Source organism: Mobula hypostoma, chromosome X2, assembly GCF_963921235.1.
Source record: "Mobula hypostoma chromosome X2, sMobHyp1.1, whole genome shotgun sequence".
Classification (NCBI taxonomy): Eukaryota; Metazoa; Chordata; class Chondrichthyes; order Myliobatiformes; family Myliobatidae; genus Mobula; species Mobula hypostoma.
In genome coordinates this window covers 16,129,152-16,153,545 of record NC_086129.1, presented here as the reverse complement: position 1 = coordinate 16,153,545, position 24,394 = coordinate 16,129,152, and the positions used below count along the sequence as shown (strand labels likewise).

Below are 24,394 nucleotides of genomic sequence, written 5' to 3'. Positions count from 1 at the left end.
ATATTTGCTCACTGAAAGCTGTAAAAATGCTGGGTTGCTCTAGAGTGGGTTTGTTTGCTTTTAACAGCATGTTCTGGATTTCTGCAGGAAATCAATGGCATTCCTGAAGAAATGGAGTTCCTTCCAGCAAGTAACCAGAAAAAGTTGGAGAAACGCAGCCCAAAGGAGAGAATGCTACTTGTGGGAGTGATTATTGGGGCTGCCCTCTTGTCCCTGGTGACTGGACTCCTTGTTTGGCATTTTCATTGTAAGTATATTTTGCCCACACTACCCCAGAATACGTGGATCCTGGATCTGTACTCTACAGCCACCAATAGACGATCCTTTGGAGAACATCATACTCAACTTGAATGATTGCACCACTGTTGCTGTCACAGCAGTGGAATACTGCAGATGAGAGTAGAAGCTGTCTGCTCTCAGTGTTGCCTTTGTTGTATAGCTGAATTAATGTTATACCAGTGAAATTCATGAATGCTAAATGTCCTGAGCAAAATTCATTTATCTCCAGGGCTAAATACGTAGAACACAGAGTGATTATAAAAATCTAGGACATGCAATACTTGCACAAGAGATAAATATTCAATGTACCCACTATTTACACTCAGGGATAAATATACAGTGCACTATCAAATGTGCTACAGATTAGAATAAATTTCCTTATAATGGAGAAATACAGCATGCTTATGTATGCTGTTACATCACCAAAGACCACACACTTCATGAAGCATGTGCCTGCCTCTTTGGAGAGCAATCCTCCCACCATGCTGCTCCTTCCCCATAACTCGAATTTTTTTACACCTTCAAATGTTTACCTAGTTAAATTTTTAAAAACTACAATCAAATCTCTTACCTGCAGTACATTAAGGTTGTACATTCGACAATGTAACATTTTGCTGATCAGTTTGTAGTTTCTCCTTGCATCGCTCCTGGGTCTTTAGCTAGTGTCCTTTGTTGACCCAGCAGTGAATGTTAAATAGTCTTAGTCATACTTCATTGATCCCGGGGGAAATTGGTTTTCGTTACAGTTGCTCCATAAATAATGGTAATAGAACCATAAATAGTTAAATAGTAATATGTAAATTATGCTAGTAAATTATGAAATAAGTCCAGGACCAGCCTATAGGCTCAGGGTGTCTGACCCTCCAAGGGAGGAGTTGTAAAGTTTGATGGCCACAGGCAGGAATGACTTCCTTTGATGCTCTGTGTTGCATCTCGGTGGAATGAGTCTCTGGCTGAATGTACTCCTGTGCCCACCCAGAACATTATGTAGTGGATGGGAGACATTGACCAAGATAGCATGCAACTAAGACAGCATCCTCTTTTCAGACACCACCGTCAGAGAGTCCAGTTCCATCCCCACAACATCACTGGCCTTATGAATGAGTTTGTTGATTCTGTTGGTGTCTGCTACCCTCAGCCTGCTGCCCCAGCACACAACAGCAAACATGATAGCACTGGCCACCACAGACTCATAGAACATCCTCAGCATCGTCCGGCAGATGTTAAAGGATCTCAGTCTCCTCAGGAAATAGAGACGGCTCTGACCCTTGTAGACAGCCTCAGTGTTCTTAGATCAGTCCAGTTTATTGTCAATTCGTATCCCCAGGTATTTGTAATCTTCCACCATGTCCACACTGACTCCCTGGATGGAAACGGGTCACCGATACCTTAGCTCTCCTCAGGTCTACCACCAGCTCCTTAGTCTTTTTCACATTAAGCTGCAGATAATTCTGGAGCGCAGTGTGCTTACACACTGGACTGAATACCTGTAGCATATTGGGTTTACAATCTCGTATTGAGACCGCAGAATGTTCTAGAGGGAATTAAACATTCAGAGCTGGACGGAAATTTATATTGTAGGTTTCTGCAAATAAGACAAAGTGAGGCATTTTATGTTTAACAGAACCCATAACACATTTTAATGAACTCCAAAACCTACACAACAAAAGCGTGCTAAAAACCTTTTATAATTATGTCATCGCGTCAGATCAGTCTCTTAAAGCGAAACCCCAACTCAATATCGGTGGTTGTGAATTATGTACATTTCTACCAATTATGTTACCCTACAATATCCAGATTAATGAATGCAGTGGTTGGCTTTGCTAATATTGTTAGTATAAAACTAGTAATAGAAGCACTGCAGAGGTCTTAGAATGAGAATTGTTCTTATTTGCTAACTTTACCTTTTGACTTCCTCTAGTTCGGCCAGATAATCGAATCAAGAAAATGTACAATGGTTACCTTACAATTGCTAACAAACAATTCACAGAGGAACTGGAGGATTCTGAGTCTGCGGCATTTAAGAAACTTGCTGCTACAGTTGAGAAAACGGTGAGTTTTTCATTAAACAAGTAGATGATGCACGTAAAATACATAGTTAAAGCACTCTGTATGTGGTCTGAGGACAGGTATGGACTGTACTTCCCTGTTACTGAGATCCTGTTTTAGCTTCTAAGGGACTGGTTACTTTGGAACCCTCTATACAGACCTCTTCTACAATCTCCCATACCAGTATACACACTCAAAATGCTGGAGGAACTCAGTAGGCCAGGCAGCATCTGTGGAAAATAATAGGTGCTGCCTGGCTTGCCGAGTTCCTCCAGCATTTTGTTTGTGTTGCTTGGATTTCCAGCATCTGCAGATTTTCTCTTGTTTCTGATCCCATACCAATATTTTAGTTATCTTTGTTTTCTAAAATACCCTCAGTTCTCATGCCCACATTATTCTTGGCAACATTATATCCCTCTTTTAAACTAATATCAACTGCAATCTCTTGAATCGGCTACAGACAAAACCACTTTTCCAAAGAGTCGTACTTCTTAATGGTATGTATCTTTATTGAGGGGAGAAAAGTATTTCTTCAAATATCTGCCACTGTTAATCTGCTGTTCTCTTAGATACTTCCAAGTCAAGTCTTCAACCATTTGTTCTGATCTCTCTGTAACTTGGATCATAAACTGGGATTATTCTCTTTGGAAAGAGTAGGTTGTGAGGAAATATGAAAATGGGATTTTAAGTTTTGAATGACAAAGTAAATGGAGAGAAATTTCATATGAGATGACCCAGAAGTGACTGTTTTATGATCTGGGGTTACTGTATTTAGGAGAAGTAGGGAGGACTTCAAGGGGGAGGTGGAAAGAAGCTGTAGGGCTATGGGGATCAGTCGGGATCCCCATACTGCATGCTTCAACTACTGCACAGAGTCTTGTCATCTTCAGAAGTTTTCTGGTGACTCTGCCATAGTTGGATGCATCAGCAAGGGAGATGAGGCTGAGTACAGGGCTACGATAGGAAACTTTGTCACATGGTGTGAGCAAAATTATCTGCAGCTTAATGTGAAAGAGACTAAGGAGCTGGTGGTAGACCTGAGGAGGGCTAAGGCACTGGTGACCCCTGTTTCCATCCAGGGGGTCAGTGTGGACACGGTGGAGGATTACAAATACCTGGGGATACGAATTGACAATAAACTGGACTGGTCAAAGAACACTGAGGCTGTCTGCAAGAAGGGTCAGAGCCGTCTCTATTTCCTGAGGAGACTGAGGTCCATTAACATCTGCCGGACGATGCTGAGGATGTTCTACGAGTCTGTGGTGGCCAGTGCGATCATGTTTGCTGTTGTGTGCTGGGGCAGCAGGCTGAGGGTAGCAGACACCAACAGAATCAACAAACTCATTCGTAAGGCCAGTGATGTTGTGGGGTTGGAACTGGACTCTCTGACGGTGGTGTCTGAAAAGAGGATGCTGTCTAAGTTGCATGCCATCTTGGTCAATGTCTCCCATCCACTACTTAATGGACTGGTTGGGCACAGGAGTACATTCAGCCAGAGACTCATTCCACCGAGATGCAACACAGAGCGTCATAGGAAGTCATTCCTGCCTGTGGCCATCAAACTTTACAACTTTCCCTTGAAGGGTCAGACACCCTGAGCCAATAGGCTGGTCCTGGACTTATTTCCTGGCATAATTTACATATTACTATTTAACTATTTATGGTTTTATTAATATTTATTATTTATGGTGCAACTGTAACGAAAACCAATTTCCCCCGGGATCAATAAAGTATGACTATGACTAGGATACTGCTTCGTAGAGCTGGTATGGACATGATGGGCTGAATAGCCTCCTTCCCTTCTATAACTATCCTGTGATGCCTTTTGATTTCAATTTGAAATCTACTTAAGCCAATTCTTCATATCTATATTCCCTTTATTTTAAATTTAAGAACCTAAGTGTGTCTTTCCCAAATAATTGCCCAGAAAAGCTGGGGGAAATACGTTTTATGAAAGAAGAAATTTGATGATATTGGTACTTGTATAAATAATGTTGCAGAAGTGAATGTGACTGAGCTGATAACTTCTCAGGGCCAAATAATCTACATCTCAGAGTACTGAAAGTAGTCGCCATGGAAGCAGTAGATGTTTGAGTGTTGTTTTCCTGTATTCTACAGATTGTGGACCAGACCTGTAGTTTGGAGGGTGGCAAATGTCACCCCACTACTTAAATACGCTGTAGAAAGAAAACCACACAAGTTAGTGTAAGATCAGTGATGGGGCAAATGCTAGTGTTTCTCAGGATGTAATTTATAATTCAGGAAATTTAAAGGCTATATCAGCGGGATTAAACAAAATCAACAAGGGTTCATGAAATGGGAATCATTTTTAACAAAATTACTGGAGGATTTGCTGATGTAACTGATAGAATAGACAAGGCAGAGCCAATGCATGTGACGGATTGGGATAAGCAGTTAATGCACAAAACTGAAGCTCGTGGGACTGGGAGTAACGTACTGACGTAGAAAGCTGGTTGACGGACAGGAAACAGTCGGAATAAATGTACAAAAATGTAGAACCATTAAGCAGGGCAGGCAGTATTTTTGGAGGATGAGAGAGAAAGACAGAATCAGGTTCAGTTTAAAGACACTTCATCAGTTTCAAATTTCCAGCATCTCGGGCTTTGAGACTATCCTGAGGAGCTCTGACTTCCTCCCATGTCCCAAAGATATACTGGGAGGTTAATTGGTTAATGTAAGCCAAGTGAAGGAAATGGGGACCAGCTAGACTTGGTCAGCAGAGACTTGTTGGGCCTGGATCAGTGTGGTATTACTCTGACTCTTTGACTCACACTTGAGCATAAAATTAGCTCCCCTGTGTTGTTACTTGAGAAAGAAGGGGTACTCGGAAGTAAGGCGAGAAGGAATGGGATGCCCCACTGGGAGGTGGAACAGAGGATATGAACAGGTTGACAAAGGCTTCAGGTCAAGTTAGACAAGGTGAGTGGGCAAGTGTTGGTGAAGCATGCTTTAGATGATGCATGTAGGCAAATCAGAAAGCTCAAATATAATTTGCATAATGACAGGTAAATGCTGGTGTACAAAGGGTTTGGGGGGTGGTTCTCGTACACTGGTCAATGAATGCAAATCTGTGGGTGGTAGGGTTGTGTAGTACTGAAGCAGGATCTTTACCTGCTATGTCACAGGTAGACAAAATGGAGAAGAAAGCTTTTGGCATGCTGGCCTTTTATCAGTCAGGGCATTGAGCATAGGTGTTGGGACGTTAGGTTGCAATTCTGCAAGATATTGGTGAAACTGCACCTGCAGTACTGTGTACAGCTTTGATCGCTCTGTTCTAGGAGATGCATCATTAAACTCAGAAGGGTGCAGAGAAATTGTACAAGAATGCTACCAGAACTTGAGGGCCTGAGTTATGGAGAGAAATTGGGCAGACCAGGATTTTGTGCCTTGGAATGTAAGAGATTGAGGGTAGCCTTACTGAAGTGTATAAAATCATGAGGGTATAGGAAGAGTGACCTCATGTAGTCTTCTTCCCAGGGAAGGTGAACGAAAGATTAGAGGTACCACACAAAAATACTGAAGGAACTTGGCAGGTCAGGGAGCATCTATGGAGTTGATGTTTCGGGCCGAGAGAGTCCTCTGACTATGAAATGTTCTATTCCAGGCATCTTTTAGTGAATCTTCACTCTTAAGACAGGGAAAGGAGTGCAGTAATAGTTCACTAGGCTGATTCCTTGAATGATCCAACACTCTTAAGAGGAGAAGTAGCATTGACTAGTGCTGAGCTCAAAACTTTGGTTAGGCTTCACTCAGTGTGTGATGTGTCGCTCTGGTCACCAGAATAAAGGAAGAGTGTGGAGGCTTTGGAGAAGGTGCAGAAGAGGTTCATCAGGATGCTGCCTGTATTGGAGAATATTAACTACAAGGTCCAGAGGCTGAGGGGAGACCTGGTAGAGATTTATATTAAAAAAAATGAGAGGCATAGATAAGGTAGTTAGTCTTTTCCCCATGGTGGAAATGTCAAATATTAGAGAGCATAGGTTTAAGGTGAAGGGGGAAAGTTTAAAATTTTTTTTCACAGAGGAGTGTAGATGCATGGAACAGATTGCCTGGGGTCCTGGTGGAAGCAGATACAACAGTGATGATTAAGAGGCAGTTAGACAGGCATGAGAACAGGCAGGAAATGGAGGGATACGGATCATGTGCACACAGATGGGATTAAGCTATACTGTGCACTATTCAATGTCATTTCAAAATTCTCATGCTTTAAAAGCAGAGTGGCTGTTTCCACTGTGTGGGGGAATGGGAGGTGAGTAAAGGATTGGGAGTCAGGATCTCAGGAGAGATTTCTTAGTGGTGGTAATTCGGTGGCAGTCCCTACCACAGAAGTTGTGTAGGACAAGTTGCTGAACTTGTTTAGGAATACAGTAGATTTCTGAATGCAAAAGACATCCAGGATAATTGAGAAAATGGTTTTGGGGAAGGATCAGATGCAATAGGATTGATTGGCAGAGTGGGCTCAAAAGTCTGTTTAGTCAATACATTCTCTGAAATTTGTGATCCCTTGTTCTCCAAAGATGCTTCACTGTATAGCCACTAATTACACCCTTTATCCATGACCTGACCTGAAATAGCTTGTACCCTATACCTGCAGGGCCAACAATGCATGTCCTGAACTCTCTGTGGGGATTACCTTGTTGGGGAGTCCTTTCCGCAGTTGTTTTGACCACTGCCTGCATGGATCCTTTTTCTCTGAACCAAAGTAATTTCTCACAAATCCAACTGTTCTTCATATTGTATTTTATATTTGGTGTTATATTTTCTGGTGATGTAGGAGGTATTCAGGCCATTGAGCCTGTGCCAGCTCTCCAAGTTACCTATTCTCCCCACTTTCCCGTCAACTCCCCCCAGATTCTACTGCTCACCTGCATGCTGGGAACAATTTACTGTGCAATTAATCTATTGACCTATTAATCTATTAATCTTTAGGATGTAGAGGGAGACCCCTGCGGTCATGGGGAGAACATGCAAACTCCACACAGACACCACCTGAGGTTGTAATTCAACCTGGGGACCTAACTGCTGCCCCACCTCATTTTCCAAGGAAGGTAAAACACTTGTGTGTGTTCAGTCCCACGCCTAGGTCATCTCATGGTCACGGGTCTGTAAGGTCTGTCAGAACACAATGGAGCACTTTTATCTGTGTTATATTTATTTTTGCATTTGTTCATCTAAATTGATACAAATGCCCTGTACACTTTGTTTTGCATTTTACTACAGTGCACCATGTCTTGTCCTTTGAAGCTTTTAAAATTTAAAATTTTCCTTTTTGCCATGTGTTGGGCATGGGGCCAAGTGGTTAAGGCGTTCGTCCAGTGATTTGAAGGTCGCCAGTTTGAGCCTCTGCTGTGGCAGCGTGTTTGTGCCCTTGAGCAAGGCACTTAACCACACATTGCTCTAGTTTGTGCGAGGAGTGGCACCCCACACAGACTTCCAATCTGCGCCTTGTAAGGCATGAAAATGCCCGACGCAGGCTTCTCATGGTCTGAGTCGACATTTCCTCCCCTCCCTCCCCTTATTGCCCGCTCTCCTTCCCCTCCATCCCCAGCCTGCCGAAATGCAGTGCAAAGGTCCAGTTAATGAAAGCACCGAGCCATGCCCAGTCTGTGCAGCCTGACTGCTGAGGGAAAACACAGCCATGGGGTAAGAGACCAAAGCACTGCAGCTGTACAGAACCTGGTGATAGCACACCTGGGATGTGGTGTACAAGACTGCAAATCAAGTTTGGGACAGACAAGGACTGTACAGTGGGATAGGTTAAAAATGGTTTCATTTGTAGTGAAAAGACATAAACCTGTTATTAAATATGGTATTTTCCTCTTTAATTTGACAGCTGCAGAATACTTACATGGAGATGGATTCAGTGGCTCCGTATTATGTGCGTTCTACCGTTACAGCATTCAGGTAGGTCTCTGACGTACACTGTCCACTGCTTGGCCCGGGTCAGGCTTTGTTTTGGGAACTTCAGGGATCACAGTTTTGTGATTGCTGATTTCACGGGTGCTGTCGTTCCTTGCTGATGCTCCTGCAGTGACTGATAGACAGTAGGAATGTCAGTTCCATGGTGGCTGACACGGGGAGGGGGGTAGTGGAGGGTGGTTGGTACCTGTCCCATGATACGTGATTTGAATGGTTACACAATCATGGTTCTTCATGGGTAAACAGCCACAGTTGTCTTCCTGTTTGATTCTAACACAGTGCCCACAACTGTCAACCTGCTCATGTATTCTAAAGTTCAGAGTAAATTTTATTCTGAAAATGCATATATGTCACCATATACAACCCTGATATTCATTTTCTTGTGGGCATACTCAACAAATCTATAGAATAGTAACTATAACAGGATCAATGAAAGACCACCCAACTAGGACGTTCAACCAGAGCGCAGAAGACTGCAAATGCAGATATAAATAAACAGCAATAAATATCAAGAATATGAGGTGAAGAGTCCTTGAAAGTGAATCCATTGGTTGTGGGAACATTTCAATGATGGGGCAAGTGAATTTGAGTGAAGTTATCCTCTCAGTTCAAGAACCTGATGGTTGAGGGGTAATAAGTGTTCCTGAACCTGGTGGTGTGAGTCCTGGGGCTCTTGTACCTTCTACCTGATGGCAGCAGTGAGAAGAGAGCATGGCCTGGGTGGTGAGGGACTCTGATGGACGCTGCCCTTCTATGATAGCGCTCCATGTAGATGTACTCAATGGTGGGGAGGGCTTTACCTGTGATGGACTGGGCAATATCCACTACTTTTTGTAGGATTTTCCATTCAAGGGCATTGGTGTTTTCTTACTCGACAGTGATGCAGCCAGTCAATACACTCTTCACTACATATCTATAGAAGTTTGTCAGAGTTTTAGATGACATGCAAAATCTCTACAAACTCGTAAGGAAGTAGAGGCACTGCCGTGCTTTTCTTTGCTTTCTTCGCAATTGCACTTATGTGCTGGGTCCAGGACAGGCCCCCTGAAATGGTAACACTGAGGAATTTAAAGATGCTAACCCTCTCTACCTCTGATGAGGACTGGCTTATGGACCTCTGGTTTCCCTCTCCTGAAGTCTACATTCGGTTCCTTGGTCTTGCTGACATCGATTTGTGGTTTTGACACCATCAGCCAGATTTTCAAACTGCCGCCTATATGATGATTCAACACTACCTTTGAATTGGCCTACGACCGTGGTGTCATCAGCAAACTTGAATATGGCATTGGAGCTGTGCTTAGCCACACATTCATAAGTATAAAGCGAGTAGAGCAGGGGACTAAGCACACAGCCTTATGATGCACCTGTGCTGATGGAGATAGAGGTGGAAATGTTGCCAATCCAAACTGACTGGGGAGACGCAAGTGAAGAAATTGAGGATCAATAGTACAAGGAGGTATTGAGGCCTAGATCTTGGAGCTTATTGATTAGTTTTGAGGGGATGATGGTATTGATGACTATCAATACTGTAGTTAATAAAGAGCATCCTGATATCTGCACCTTTGCTGTCCAGATGTTCCAGGTTTGTGTGAAGAGCCAATGAGATGGCATCTGCTGTGGACCTGTTGCTCCAGTTGGCAAATTGGAGTGGATCCAAGAGGTCTCTCAGTCAGAAGCTGATGTGCTTCATCACCAGCCTTTCAAAACATGTCATCACTATGGATGTAAGCGCTACTGGGCGAGAGTCATTGAGGCAGGTCACCCTGCTCTTCTTGGGCACCAGTATAATTGAAGCCTGCCTGATGAATGTGGGTACCCTACATTGCCGAACTGAGAGTTTGAAGATCTCAGTGACCACTCCATCCAGTTGATCAGCACAGGTCTTTAGAGCGTGGCCAGGTACCCCATCTGGGCCAGATGCTTTTCATGGGTTCACCCTCCTGAAAGTTGCCTGCGTGTCGGCTTCAGAGACTGAAATCATAGATCATCAGTGATGTGGGAGTTCACAATGGTTCATTCATGTTCTGATGATCAAAGTGAGCATAGAAGGCACTAAGCTCATCTGGAAGTGAATCCCTGCTGTCTCCCATGTTGCTTGATTTAACTTTATTTGAGGGGATAGCATTCAGGCCCTGTCACAGCTGTCGAGAATCCCTCATTGATTCAAGTTTGGTCTGGAATTTCCACTTTGCCCGTGAAATGGCTTTACAGAGATCGTACCTGGTCCTCTTGTAACTTTTTTTTGGTCACCAAACTTGAAAGCCTCTGATCTGGCTCTCAGAAGATTTCTGATCTCATGGTTCATCCAGGGCTTCTAATTGGTGAAAACTCTGAATGATTTAGTGAGGGCACACTTATCTACAGCTGTTTTAATGAAATTTGTTACAACCATGGTGTATTCATTCAGATCTCTAGATGATTATAGTCGGCTGTTGGTGGTATGTAGGCTGCAGTCAGGATTATGGAGGAGAACTCGCTTGTTAAATAGAACAGACCACATTTGATTGGTAGGTGTTCAAGATTGGGAGAGCACGAGTTTGACAAAACCACCACTGTGGAGCACCAATGAGAGTTTATTATAAAATACACGCCGCCTCCTTTTGCCTTTCCCAAATTAGCAGTTGGTCCATTCTGTGAATCGAGATTCCTTCTGGCTTGACTGTTGAGCCTGACGTGCCCGACAAAAGCCATGTTTTAATAGAGCATATAATGAAACAGACTCAGTTCTCTTCGATATGGCAATCTTGCCTTCAGGTCCTCAATCTTGTTCTCCAGTGACTGCACATTTATCAACAGGATGCTAGGTAGAGGAGGCCTCATCCCGCTCATCCCTCTGTATATCAGCCTGGCTTGGATCTGTTGACTTGTGCTGCTTGGTCAGTGTTACACAGGAGTGCCAGATCTGCTTGTGAATTATACTGAGTGCTAAGTAGCTGTGTCAGTAGATCAAGCTTTCCAGCTCCTCCTTATTTTCCTGCACTCCTTTGATCTCTGAGTTAAGAACATCAAGACCATGCCCTAGGATACTTTTGAGATTGTCCTGCCATTCCACAAGATCATGGTCATTCCTCTAGCTCAACACCATTGTTCCGCATTATCCCCATACTCCTGGATTCTCCTCTCTCCTGAAATCCAATCCATTGAATAAATAAACTCAGTGACTTGACCCTCCACAGACTACCAGGTTAGAGAACACCCCTAATTCTCCTGATCTCAGTCCTAAATGGCTTATTTTATTTTGAAATAATGAAGGACATAGTGTGATGATGATGTTATGACCCTGCGACGTAGCAGAGATAAATTGAGTGACTGGGCAAAATCTTGACCAGTGGAGCTCATTATGGGGAAGTGTGATTCAACAAGAAAAATCAAAAGATGGGTTATTATCTAAATGGAGAGAGACTGTAAGTGAATAGTATTTCAGGTGGGTCTTGATATTCTGCTGCATGTATCACTGAATGTTAACAAGCAGGTCTAACAAATGTATAAGGCAACAAACAGCATATTGCTGTGTATTGCAAAGGGAGTTTGAAATGGGGGAGATTTTGTTCCAATTGTATGTGGTGTTGGTCAGGTCAGTGTGCTCCTGGTACTCATCACTGGATGAGAAAGGTCCCCCTCAGATCTTCTATAAACCTCTCACACTTTTCTCTAAATTACGTCCTCTGAAATGATGTGAAAGTTTCCTTTTGGTTGTCCCAATCTATACCCCTCATAATTTTACAGTGCCTCCATCATTTCAACTTGTAACTGAAACACTTTGTCCCAGGCAGCACCCATTGTGCAACTGTCCTGTAGTTTAACGATCAGTACTCCAGCGGAGGTTGGGCCAGTGTAGGTGAACCATGATCACATATAATGATGGGGCAGGTTTGAGGGGCCAGATGGATCTTTTCCTCTCTCTGATCCCTAGTTCCAGAGTCCCCAGATATAGTAACCCCCTTCCCTGTCAACGTTTGTAGTTTCAATGAGATCACATCTTGGTCCTCCTATCCAGAGTGTGTCAAGCTGTACGTTTCTACCATCTGTCTGAGCTGTCTCTTGTCCTCCTGCAGTGAAGGCTCCGTAATTGCTTACTACTGGCTTGAATGTCGGGTCCCACCAGAGAATGCAGATGAACTCGATAAAGCTATACGAGCAACATCGCAATCAATATCTGGCAGATCATACTCGGGTGTCTCAAAATCACTGCGGATTGCTGAACTGGTAGTCGATCGTGAGTACTGCATGACTGTGTATGTGTGGAATATGTTGGGTGCCTCCATCTCATTGTCCTTCATATCCATTTGTGTATGCAGTGTGGAGGTCAAACTCCCATACAGATTAAATAGAACGTAGAACAGTACAGAAGAGGTGTTTCTGGTTTTTTATTGTTAAATGTACTGAGAACCAATGAAAAGCTTGTTTATACAGATCAAATCATGACACTGTGGATTGAGGTAGAAATCAGGTATAACAATAACAATGCAGACTACAAATTACAACTGGAAATAGAAAAGGCTTGTCAGAAGGGCAGTGTTATGATAATTGTGGGGGATTTTAACATGAGAGTAGATTGGGAAAATCGGGTCAGCACTGGATCTCAAGAGAGAGAATTTGTAGAATGTCTGCGAGATGGCTTTTTAGAACAGTTTGTTGTTGAGCCTACTAGGGGATCGGCTATACTGGATTGGGTATTGTGTAATGAACCGGAGGTGATTGGAGAGGTTGAGGTGAAGGAACCCTTAGGAGGCAGTGATCATAACATGATTGAGTTCACTGTGAAATTAGGAAAAGAGAAGCCGAAATCTGATGTGTCAGTATTTCAGTGGAGTAAAGGAAATTACAGTGGCATGAGAGAGGAACTGGCCAAAGTTGACTGGAAAGAGACACTGGTGGGAAAGACAGCAGAGCAGCAGTGGCTGGAGTTTATGCGAGAAATGAGGAATGTGCAAGACAGGTATATTCCAAAAAAGAAGAAATTTTCGAGTGGAAAAAGGATGCAACCGTGGTTGACAAGAGAAGTCAAAGCCAAAGTTAAAGCAAAAGAGAGGGCATACAAGGAAGCAAAAATTAGTGGGAAGAGAGAGGATTGGGAAGTTTTTAAAACCTTACAAAAGGAAACCAAGAAGGTCATTAAGAGAGAAAAGATTAACTATGAAAGGAAGCTAACAAATAATATCGAAGAGGATACTAAAAGCTTCTTCAAGTATATAAAGAGTAAAAGACAGGTGAGAGTAGATATAGGACTGATAGAAAATGATGCTGTAGAAATTGTAATGGGAGATGAGGAGATGGCAGAGGAACTGAATGAGTATTTTGCATCAATCTTCACTGAGGAAGACAGCAGTATACCGGACACTCAAGGGTGGCAGGGAAGAGAAGTGTGCGCAGTCACAATTACGACAGAGAAAGTACTCAGGAAGCTGAATAGGCTAAAGGTAGATAAATCTCCTGGACCAGATGGAATGCACCCTCGTATTCTGAAGGAGGTAGCTGTGGAGATTGCGGAGGCATTAGCGATGATCTTTCAAAAGTCGATAGATTCTGGCATGGTTCCGGAAGACTGGAAGATTGCAAATGTCACGCCGCTATTTAAGAAGGGGGCAAGGAAGCAAAAAGGAAATTATAGACCTGTTAGCTTGACATTGGTGGTTGGGAAGTTGTTGGAGTCGACCGTCAAGGATGAGGTTACAGAGTACCTGGAGGCATATGACAAGATAGGCAGAACTCAACATGGATTCTTCAAAGGAAAATCCTGCCTGACAAACCTATTACAGTTTTTTGAGGAAATTACCAGTAGGCTAGACAAGGAAGATGCAGTGGATGTTGTATATTTGGATTTTCAGAAGGCCTTTGACAAGATACCACACACAAGGCTACTTAACAAGATAAGAGCCCATGGAATTACGGGAAAGTTATATACGTGGATAGAGCATTGGCTGATTGGCAGGAAACAGAGAGTGGGAATAAAGAGATCCTATTCTGGTTGGCTGCCGGTCACCAGTGGTGTTCCACAGGGGTTCGTGTTGGGGCCGCTTCTTTTTACGTTGTACATCAACAATTTGGATTATGGAGTAGATGGCTTTGTGGGGGACTTCCGGTAGCGCTCATGGAGTGAAGTCGCGTTCTTGACTCGCTCCATTACCTCTGAGTTTTTTTTCTCTATGGTCAGCTATACTTTAATTAACCATTAAGGCATCAACTCTTACAATACTTTGAATTAAACTGAATTCTCCGACAACTGGATGGAACTTAGATCTGCTATGTCTAAGAACGAGAAAGACGGCAAGGATGGTAAACCTCCGGTTAAACCGAAAGCTACGGATCTCCCTCCGACTGAATCACCGGTGACTTTGAAAGCTATATCGGAGTTAATTCAGAGGGAAATTTCAACCTCTGTTAGGGAGATGATTCGTACGGAAATTGCAGGCTTTGTTAAAGACCTGATTCATACGGAAATCTCAACTAATTTCCAGAAAATTGCCGATTCAATTGATAAGATGCAAACATTTATTGCGGAACATCAGTCGGCTATATCTGATCTTCAAAAATTCGCGCAACAAAGTGAGCTTAAGATGGGGAAAATCGAAGAAACAATTAATGTAATGAAGAAGAAACTTGACTTTTTGACTTTTAAAAACTCTGACTTGGAATCTAGAATGCGACGGCAGAATTTACGAATGATTGGCGTGAGGGAAGCCGCTGAAGGTAACAACCCCATGAAATATTTCTCCCAACTTTTAAAAGATGCATTCCCTACTGTATTTCCTGACCAACCACCGCTACTGGATCGTGTTCACAGAATCCCATCATACTCGTCTAGGTCAGATAGACCTAGGCATGTTATCTTACGTTTTCATTACTTTCAAGACAAGGAGAGACTGTTTCGATTCGCTCGATCTAAAGGTTTCATTGATTTTTCGGATCTTAAGTTCCGATTCGTGGAAGATTTCAGTAAACCAATCTGGGACCAACGGGTCCGTTACAGATCCGTGATGTCGGAATTCTATAAGATGGATTTAAGACCAGCGCTGCTGTACCCTGCACGTCTAAGGATTCGCATGTCAGATGGAGCCCTTCGTTTTTTTGATTCTCCATCGGATGCCCAGAGTTATCTGGATCAACTTTCATCTCCAACATCTTAATTGCTTTCTTTTTAATTTTCTCCGTCGATCGGAGGCTGTGAATTGGTTGGTTTTAACTTTTCTGTGCCCTATTTGGGCAGAAAAGTTTACTTTCGATTTCTTAATATGGCTACTAAACTTTCTTTTTAACTGCGTCATTTCTTTCTTTTCCCAGGGGATTCTGGGTGGTTACTTCCCTTTTGTCATCTTACGTATTTCCTGTGCGGCCTTAAATTTTGTAGTTTTTGTTTAAATTTTATTCTGTTTTGCTTTTTATAATCACTTTATGTTAATAATCCTATTTTTTTTTGTTGCTGTGTCTATTCATGAGTTTGAGGTTTATTGTGGTTTTTTTTTTAATATATATTTTCCGGCTTTTGTTCTGTTCTGTGTGTATTCTAATTGAGCTAACTTTTTTTTACTTATTTTTTTACTGTTTTACAATTAGCTGATCCTTTTCATATTTATACCTTTTTTTTAGGGAGCGTATACCGGAAGTCATGGGGGTAGTTTTAGCGCTTGCTTCTTTCTGGCGGGTCTGCTTTAGATTTTGCCTTGGGGTCTTGGGCTGGGGGGTGGCGGGAGGGGCTTCACGTTTTAGTTTGTTTTTCTTTGGGCTATATACATTATTGAAGTACTGGTTGCGTCCTTTTCCCCGGTATCTTTTGTATGTTCTGTTTCCTCTCCGGGTTTGTGGGTCGCGCCTATTGTCAATCCTCCTTGTCGTGGGTTGACTTTAGGATTTATGGAGTCTATTATTAATTTTGTCTCCTGGAATACTAATGGTCTCAATCATCCTATTAAAAGAAAAAAAGTTTTTAAAGTGTTCCGGAGACTTAAAGCACAAATTTTATTTTTACAAGAGACCCATGTACGGAGGGGGGACAGACTACGTTTTTTCAAATTCTGGAAGGGACAACAATTTCATTTGAACTCCAATGCTAAGATTCGAGGCGTCTCTATTTTTATAGATTCCTCAGTTACTTTTATACAACAGGATATTATCTCTGATCCGAATGGTAGATTTTTATTGGTTAGTGGTTTACTATTTAATAAAAAAGTAGTTTTGGTTAATGTTTATGCTCCTAATATGGATTGTCCGGAATTTTATAAATCATTGTTTGATCAGTTTCCGAATTTGAACGAGTTTTCATTGATTTGGGGCGGAGATCTTAATACCTGTTTATCTCCAGCTTTGGACCGTTCGGCTCCTTTACGGACTTTACCTAATAAATCTGCAAATTTGATTAATTTTTTCCTTTCTGATTCTGGGTCGACGGATATTTGGCGTTTTCTGCATCCTCAGGAAAAAGATTTTTCCTTTTTTTCACATGTTCATCATTCCTATTCAAGAATTGATTATTTTTTTATTGATTCTCGTCTCATTCCTTCAGTGATTAAATGTGATTATGATTCTATAACCATTTCGGATCATGCTCCACTTAAGCTTTCTATTAAAATTATGGCCAATATACCAAACAATAGACAATGGCGTTTTAATTCGCTGTTGCTTCAGGACTCGGACTTTGTTAATTTTATGAATGAACAGATTGAGCTTTTTTTTTATAATTAACCATACAGAAGATATTTCGGTTAACACTCTTTGGGACACTTTTAAAGCCTATATTCGGGGTCAGATTATTTTGTATTCCGTTGCTTTGAGGAAGAAACAGAAGCAGGAGGAGATGGCAATTGTGGACAAGATTAAAGAAATTGATAAGAAATATGTTATGGCTCCTTCTGAGGAGCTATACAAACAAAGAACTGAACTTCAAATGGAACACAGTTTACTACTCTCGTCCTCGATTGTAAACCAATTAAAGAAAACAAGAAGTGATTTTTATGTTCACAGTGATAAAATTGGCAAGCTGCTGGCTAATCAATTGAAATCTAATTATGTTAAATCTCAAATCAATCAGATTTATAACCAAAATGATCGATTGATATTGGATCGTGGGGATTAATCAAACCTTTTGTGATTTTTATTCTTCTTTATATCAATCAGAGTCTCCTCGAGATTCTAAATATATGAATGATTTTTTAGATAAGTTAGACTTTCCTCAGATTTCACAGGATATGTCTTCTTTATTAGATACTTCCATTACAATGGATGAGATTAAGAATGTTATTTTTTCTATGAATCTGGGGAAAGCTCCTGGCCCTGATGGGTTTACCGTTGAATTTTATAAATGTTTTGCTTCTTTATTGATTCCTTGGCTCTATAAGGTTTTTGAGGCTTCTTTGAAACTTGGTAAACTTCCGGAATCTTTTAATAGAGCATCAATTTCTTTAATACTAAAGAAGGATAAAGACCCTGCTCAATGTGCATCTTATAGACCAATATCTTTATTAAATGTTGATTCTAAAGTTTTTTCTAAGTTATTAGCAAATAGACTAGAAAAAGTACTTCCTTCTATTATTTCGGAAGACCAAACGGGTTTTATTAAAGGTCGTTACTCTTTTTATAATATTCGTACATTGTTAAATATCGTTTATACTCCCTCACAAAATGTTCCTGAGTGTGTTATTTCTTTAGATGCCGAGAAAGCTTTTGATAGAGTAGAATGGCCTTATTTATTTAAGGTGCTTGAAATGTTTAATTTTAGCCTGAAATTTATATCCTGGATTAAACTGTTATATCACTCCCCTGTAGCCTCGGTTCGTACTAACTCTTTAAACTCACCTTTTTTTCCTCTCTTTCGTGGTACTCGACAAGGCTGTCCTCTTAGTCCCCTATTATTTGATATTGCATTAGAACCTCTTGCAATTGCTATTCGAGAATCTTCAAATATTACTGGGATAACTCGGGGATTAAAGTCCCATAAATTATCACTCTATGCTGATGATTTACTTTTATATATTTCTAATCCTGAGAGATCTATTCCTGCTGTTTTAGAGTTATTAGCACAATTTGGTCTTTTCTCAGGTTATAAATTAAATCTTAGTAAGAGTGAACTTTTTCCGATTAATAAACATCTTCCCTTATATTATAAATTTCCATTTAAATTGATTAATAATTACCTTTCATATCTTGGGATTAAAATTACTTGTAAACATAAAGATTTATTTAAGACTAACTTTTTACCATTAATAGACCATATTACTCAACTTTCATCTAAATGGTTTCCTTTATATTTAACTTTGATTGGTCGTATTAATGCAGTTAAGATGTTTTTTTTGCCAAAATTTTTATATGTGTTTCAGGCATTACCAATTTTCGTTCCTAAATCTTTTTTTGATAAAGTCGACTCTAAAATTTCTTCATTTATTTGGCAGAATAAGAATCCGAGACTGGGTAAAATACATTTACAGAAAGCTAAGAGAGATGGAGGTTTAGCATTACCTAACTTTAGATTTTATTATTGGGCTATTAATATTCGACATATGAAATTTTGGTTACTTGACCGGGATATACTATCTATTCCTAAATGGGTAGCATTGGAATTACAATCTGTTCAGGGTTATACACTTGGTTCTATTTTAGGTTCATCTCTTCCTTTTGATTCGAAACGCCTTAAGCAGGTCTCTAACCCGATCGTTAAATATGCTTTGCGTATTTGGTTTCAATTCAGAAAATTTTTTGATCTTAATCAATTCGGGTTAGCGATTCCTATTTTAGGTAACATATTTTTTCCTCCCTCTTTTACGGATCGCGCTTTTCAAACTTGGAAGACTAAGGGTATTTTACGGTTTTTGGATTTATTTTTAGATGGTTCCCTTATGTCTTTTGAACAATTATCTAATAAATATAACCTATCAAGAATACATTTTTTTAGATATTTACAAGTTAGAAATTTTCTAAGTACTATACTTCCTTCCTTTCCAATGCTTCCTCCTATATATATTTTAGATTCGATAATTAACCTTAATCCATGTCAGAAAGGTGCATCGGCTATGATTTATAATATTATTATGAAACTCAGGAAAGCTCCATTTGATAAGATTAGGGTAGATTGGGAACAGGAATTGGGGCTTACCATTTCTGTGGATGATTGGGGGCAGATTTTACAATTAGTTAATACTTCCTCTATTTGTGCTAAACATTCCCTAATTCAATTTAAAGTGGTGCATAGAGCACATATGTCCAAAGATAAGTTAGCGCGTTTTTACTCGCATATTAATCCTTTCTGTGATAGATGTTCGGGGCAGATAGCCTCTTTAACTCATATGTTTTGGTCTTGCCCTACTTTGGAAACTTTTTGGAGAGATATTTTTAATATTATTTCTAAGGTATTAAATATAGATATCTCTCCTCACCCTATTACTGCTATCTTTGGACTACCTAAAATTTCTAGTAATCTTTCCCCTTCAGCCCGTAGAATGATTGCATTTCTTACTTTAATGGCGAAAAGATGTATTTTACAACATTGGAAAGAGCTTAATGCTCCAACTACCTTTTTTTGGTTTTCTCAGACGATTTTATGTTTGAATCTGGAGAAAATTAGAAGTAACCTTTATGATTCTTCATTTAAATTTGAACAGATTTGGGGACCTTTTATTCGATATTTTCATTTAATGTAATATTTACCCTTCTTGTTTTTTTTTTCACTGTTTTAATGGAGGTCGGGATTGAGGACGTGATTTTAAGTTTAACTCTGTTTGGTTTCAAGTTAGCCCATTGCTTTGCTTTGCTTTTAGTTAGTTGCACGGTGGGTTTTTTTTTGGGGGTTTTTTTTTCTTTTTTTCCATTGATATATATAAAATCTAGTATACTATTATGTTATCTTGGTTTCTTATGCTTAAATTACATTGTTTGTAGTATTTTCTTTTTGGTATTGTTATCTTTTGGAATTTTATTATACTTTAACATTGTATTAATGTTTATATGGCTTACCTTTTTTGTATACTTACTCAATAAAAAGATTTAAAAAGAAAGAAAGGCTTTGTGGCTAAGTTTGCTGACAATATGAAGATAGGTGGAGGGGCCAGTAGTGCTGAGGAAACGGAGAGTCTGCAGAGAGACTTGGATAGATCGGAAGAATGGGCAGAGAAGTGGCAAATGAAGTACAATGTTGGAAAGTGTATGGTTATGCACTTTGGCAGAAAAAATAAACGGGCAGACTATTATTTAAATGGGGAAAGAATTCAAAGTTCTGAGATGCAACAGGACTTGGGAGTCCTTGTACAGGATACCCTTAAAGTTAACCTCCAGGTTGAGTCAGCAGTGAAGAAGGCGAATGCAATGTTGGCATTCATTTCTAGAGGAATAGAGTATAGGAGCAGAGATGTGATGTTGAGGCTCTATAAGGCGCTGGTGAGACCTCACTTGGAGTACTGTGGGCAGTTTTGGTCTCCTTATTTAAGAAAGGATGTGCTGACGTTGGAGAGGGTACAGAGAAGATTCACTGGAATGATTCCAGCAATGAGAGGGTTAACATATGAGGAACATTTGTCCGCTCTTGGAATGTATTCCTTGGAGTTTAGAAGAATGAGGGGAGACCTCATAGAAACATTTCGAATGTTAAAAGGCATGGACAGAGTGGATGTGGCAAAGTTGCTTCCCATGATGGGGGAGTCTAGTACGAGAGGGCATGACTTAAGGATTGAAGGGCGCCCTTTCAGAACAGAAATGTGAAGAAATTTTTTTAGTCAGAGGGTGGTGAATCTGTGGAATTTGTTGCCACGGGCATCAGTGGAGGCCAAGTCATTGGGTGTATTTAAGGCAGAGATTGATAGGTATCTGAGTAGCCAGGGCATCAAAGGTTATGGTGAGAAGGCAGGGGAGTGGGACTAAATAGGAGAAAATGGATCAGCTCATGATAAAATGGTGGAGCAGACTCGATTGGCCGAATGGCCTACTTCTGCTCCTTTGTCTTATGGTCTAATACAGTGTAACAGCTGCAGAGGAGGTGTAGTACAGGTAAACAATATGGTGCAAGATAGCGAGGTAGATTGTGAGGCCAAGAGTCCATCATATCCTACAAAATGTCTATTGAAGAGTCTCAGCAGTGGGGTAGAAGCTGCCCTTGGGGCTAGTTGTAAATGCTTTCAGGCTTTTAGATCTTTTGCCCGATGGGAGAGGGGAAAAGAGAGAATCTGGGGTGGGTGGAATCTGATTATGCTGGTTCATTTACTGAGGCAGCAAGTATAAGCAGAGTTCATGGAGGGGAGGCTGGTTCCTGTAATGTGCTGAGCTGTGTCCACAATTCTCTGCAGTTTCTTGCAGTCATGTGCAGAACAGTTGTTATACCTAGCATCCAGACATAATGCTCTCGATGATGCATCGATTAAAAATTGCTTTGGGTCAATGGGGACATTCCACTCGTTTAGCTTTCTGAGGAAGTAGTGGTGATGTGGAGTCCAGAGACTGCAGATGCTGGAAGACCTCAGCAGGTCGAGCAGCATCTATGGAGGGAAAGGGGTGGCAGAGCTTTCGGGTCAATACCCTGCACAAAGACTGACTGTGGAGGAAATGGAGCCGGTATAAAGTGAGAGGGAGGGGTAGGGGGGGCAGGTAATAGGTGGAACCAGGTGAAGGGGGCAGGGGTGTGGTGAGCAGATGAAGTCAGGTGAAGGACAAGGAAAGTTCAAAGTAAATTTTATTAAAGGACATATATGTCACCATATACCACTCAGATTCATTTTTTTGAGGGCATTCACAGTAAGTAGAATGAAACACTGCACACAAACAAAGACAGCAAATTGTGCAAGTACAAAGAAAACTCCAAAATAAATAAATAAATAAATAGACAAACAAATAATTGCAAATATGAGTTGTATAGATCTTGAAAGCGAAGTCCATAGGTTGACAAATCAGATACATGTTGGGAGGAGTAAAGTTATCCACTCTGGTGCAGGAATCTGGTAGTTGAGAGGTAGTAACTTTTCCTGAACCTGGAGGTGTGGGACTTAAGGCCATGGTACAACCAGTCAGGATACTCTCCACTGAGCATCTATGGAAGTTTGTCGAAGTCTTTGCAAACCTCTAAGAAAGTAGAGGCACTGCTGTGCCTTCTTTGTAATGGCACTTACTTGCACATCCCAGGGCAGGTCTTCTGAAATGATAACACTGAGGAGTTTAAAGTTGCTGATCCTCTCCAGCTCTGATACCCCGATGAGGACTGGCTCATGGACCTCTGGTTTCCTCCTCCTGGTCAATAATCAACTCCTTGATCTTGCTGACATTGAGCAAGAGGTTGATGTTATGGCACCACTCTCTCTCCTGTGTGCTGATCATCGCCACCTTTGATTTGGTCTATGACAGTGGTGTCTACAGCAAACTTAAATATGGCATTGGAGTTGTGCTTAGCCTCACAGTCCTAAGTGTAAAGCGAGTAGAGCAGGGGGCTAAGGCACAGCCTTGTGCACCTGTGCTGATGGAGATTCTGGAGGAGATGTTGTTGCCAGTCTGAACTATCTGGGGTCTGCAAGTGAAAAAAATCGAGGATGCTGTTTGCACAAGGAAGTATTGGGGCTTATTGATTAGTTTTGAGGGGATGATAGTGTTGAGTGTAGAGCTGTAGTTAATGAAGTATGTACCCTCACTTTCAAGGTTTGGATGAAGAGCCAATGAAATGTCATCTGCTATTGACCTATTTTGCTGGTGGGCAAACTGGAGTGGATCCAGGTCGCTTCTCAGGCAGGAGTTGATATGTTTCATCACCAACCTCTCAGAGCACTTCATCACTGTGGATGTAAGTGCTACTGGACGATAGTCATTGAGGCAGGTCACCTTGTTCTTCTTAGGCACCAGAATAATTGAAACCCACTTGAAGCAGGTGGGTACATCAGACTGCCACAGTGGGAGGTTAAAAGATATCAGTGAACATTCCAGCTAGTTGATTCGCACAGGTCTATGTGACTCGGCCAGGTACCCATCTGGGCCACGTGCTTTCCGTGGTTTCACCCTCATGAAGGTTCCTCTCACGTTGGCCTCAGAATTTGAAATCATAAGGTTGACAGGGGCTATGGGTGTTCATGATGGTGCCTCCATGTATGTCAGTTAAAGCAAGTGTAAAAGGCATTGAGATCATGTAGGAGCGAAACCTTGTCACATATGTCGCTTGGTTTTACTTTGTAGGAGTGATGGCACTCGAGCCCTGCCACAGCTATTGAACACCCTTCAGTGATTAAGTTTGGTCGGAATTGTTGCTCACTTATGAGACAGGTTTACAGACGTTGTACCTGGACTTCTTGTATTTTCCTTGATCAGCAGGTCTGAATGCCACTGATCCAGCCCTCAAAAAATTGTGAGTCTCTCGATTCATCCAGGGCTATTGGTTGATGAAGACTCTGAATGATTTTTGGGGACACACTTGTCCATGAGTGTTGTTATGAAGTCCATGATAACCATGGTGTATTCATTCAGATTCTCTTGGGTCCTGAATATGGCCCAGACCACTGACTCGAAGCAATCCTCTGCCTCTTGTCACCACCTTGTTGTTCTTCCCACTGGTTCCTTGCTCCTTGGCCTCTACCTGTATGCAGGTAGAAGGAAGACAGCTAGATGATAAGATTTCCTGAAATGTGGTCTATGGATGAAATGGTAAGCATTTCTGATCATTGTGTAACAGCGGCTGAGTCTGCTGGGACCCCTGGTGCTATAGATGCTATATTTATGATAATTGTGCAGAGATTTCTTCAAACAAGCCTGATTGAAGCCCCTGCCACTGATTTGAAAGGTGTCGGAGTAGGCTGTTTCTTGTTTGCTAATTGTGGTACTCACTAAATTAAGTGCTAATTTAACATCTGCCTTTGGTGGTATGCAAGCTGTAGTCAGGATCACAGAGGTGAACTTTCTCAGGAAGTAGAACAGATGGCACTTAATCATTAGATGTTCCAGGTTAGTAGAACTGGAGTGAGACAAGACCACTATGTCCCAGCACCATGAAGAGTTCATCATGAAACAGACTCCCACTTCTTGGTTTCTCCAAATCAGCAGTTCAGTCCATCCAGTGGATCAAGAAGCCATCTGGCCTGACCACCATATCTAGATGAGCCATTTCTCCATGAAACAGAGAACGCAGCAATTCCTCATTTCCTACTGATACAGCAATCTTGGCCTTAGTTCCTCTATCTTG

At 41.3% G+C, this 24,394-nt stretch overlaps 1 protein-coding gene across 7 annotated transcripts in view; it reads left to right on the top strand.

The window, feature by feature from the left end:
• Positions 1 to 24,394, top strand: part of LOC134340988 (suppressor of tumorigenicity 14 protein homolog) — a 176,142-nt gene that overhangs the window by 37,204 nt on the left and 114,544 nt on the right. For all 7 annotated transcript variants that reach the window (XM_063038649.1, XM_063038648.1, XM_063038645.1 and 4 more), the window contains exons 2-5: positions 88 to 247; positions 2,201 to 2,331; positions 8,183 to 8,253; positions 12,324 to 12,484. In XM_063038649.1, the coding sequence (XP_062894719.1) occupies positions 88 to 247; positions 2,201 to 2,331; positions 8,183 to 8,253; positions 12,324 to 12,484 (523 nt within the window). The remainder of the gene's footprint in view (positions 1 to 87; positions 248 to 2,200; positions 2,332 to 8,182; positions 8,254 to 12,323; positions 12,485 to 24,394) is intronic.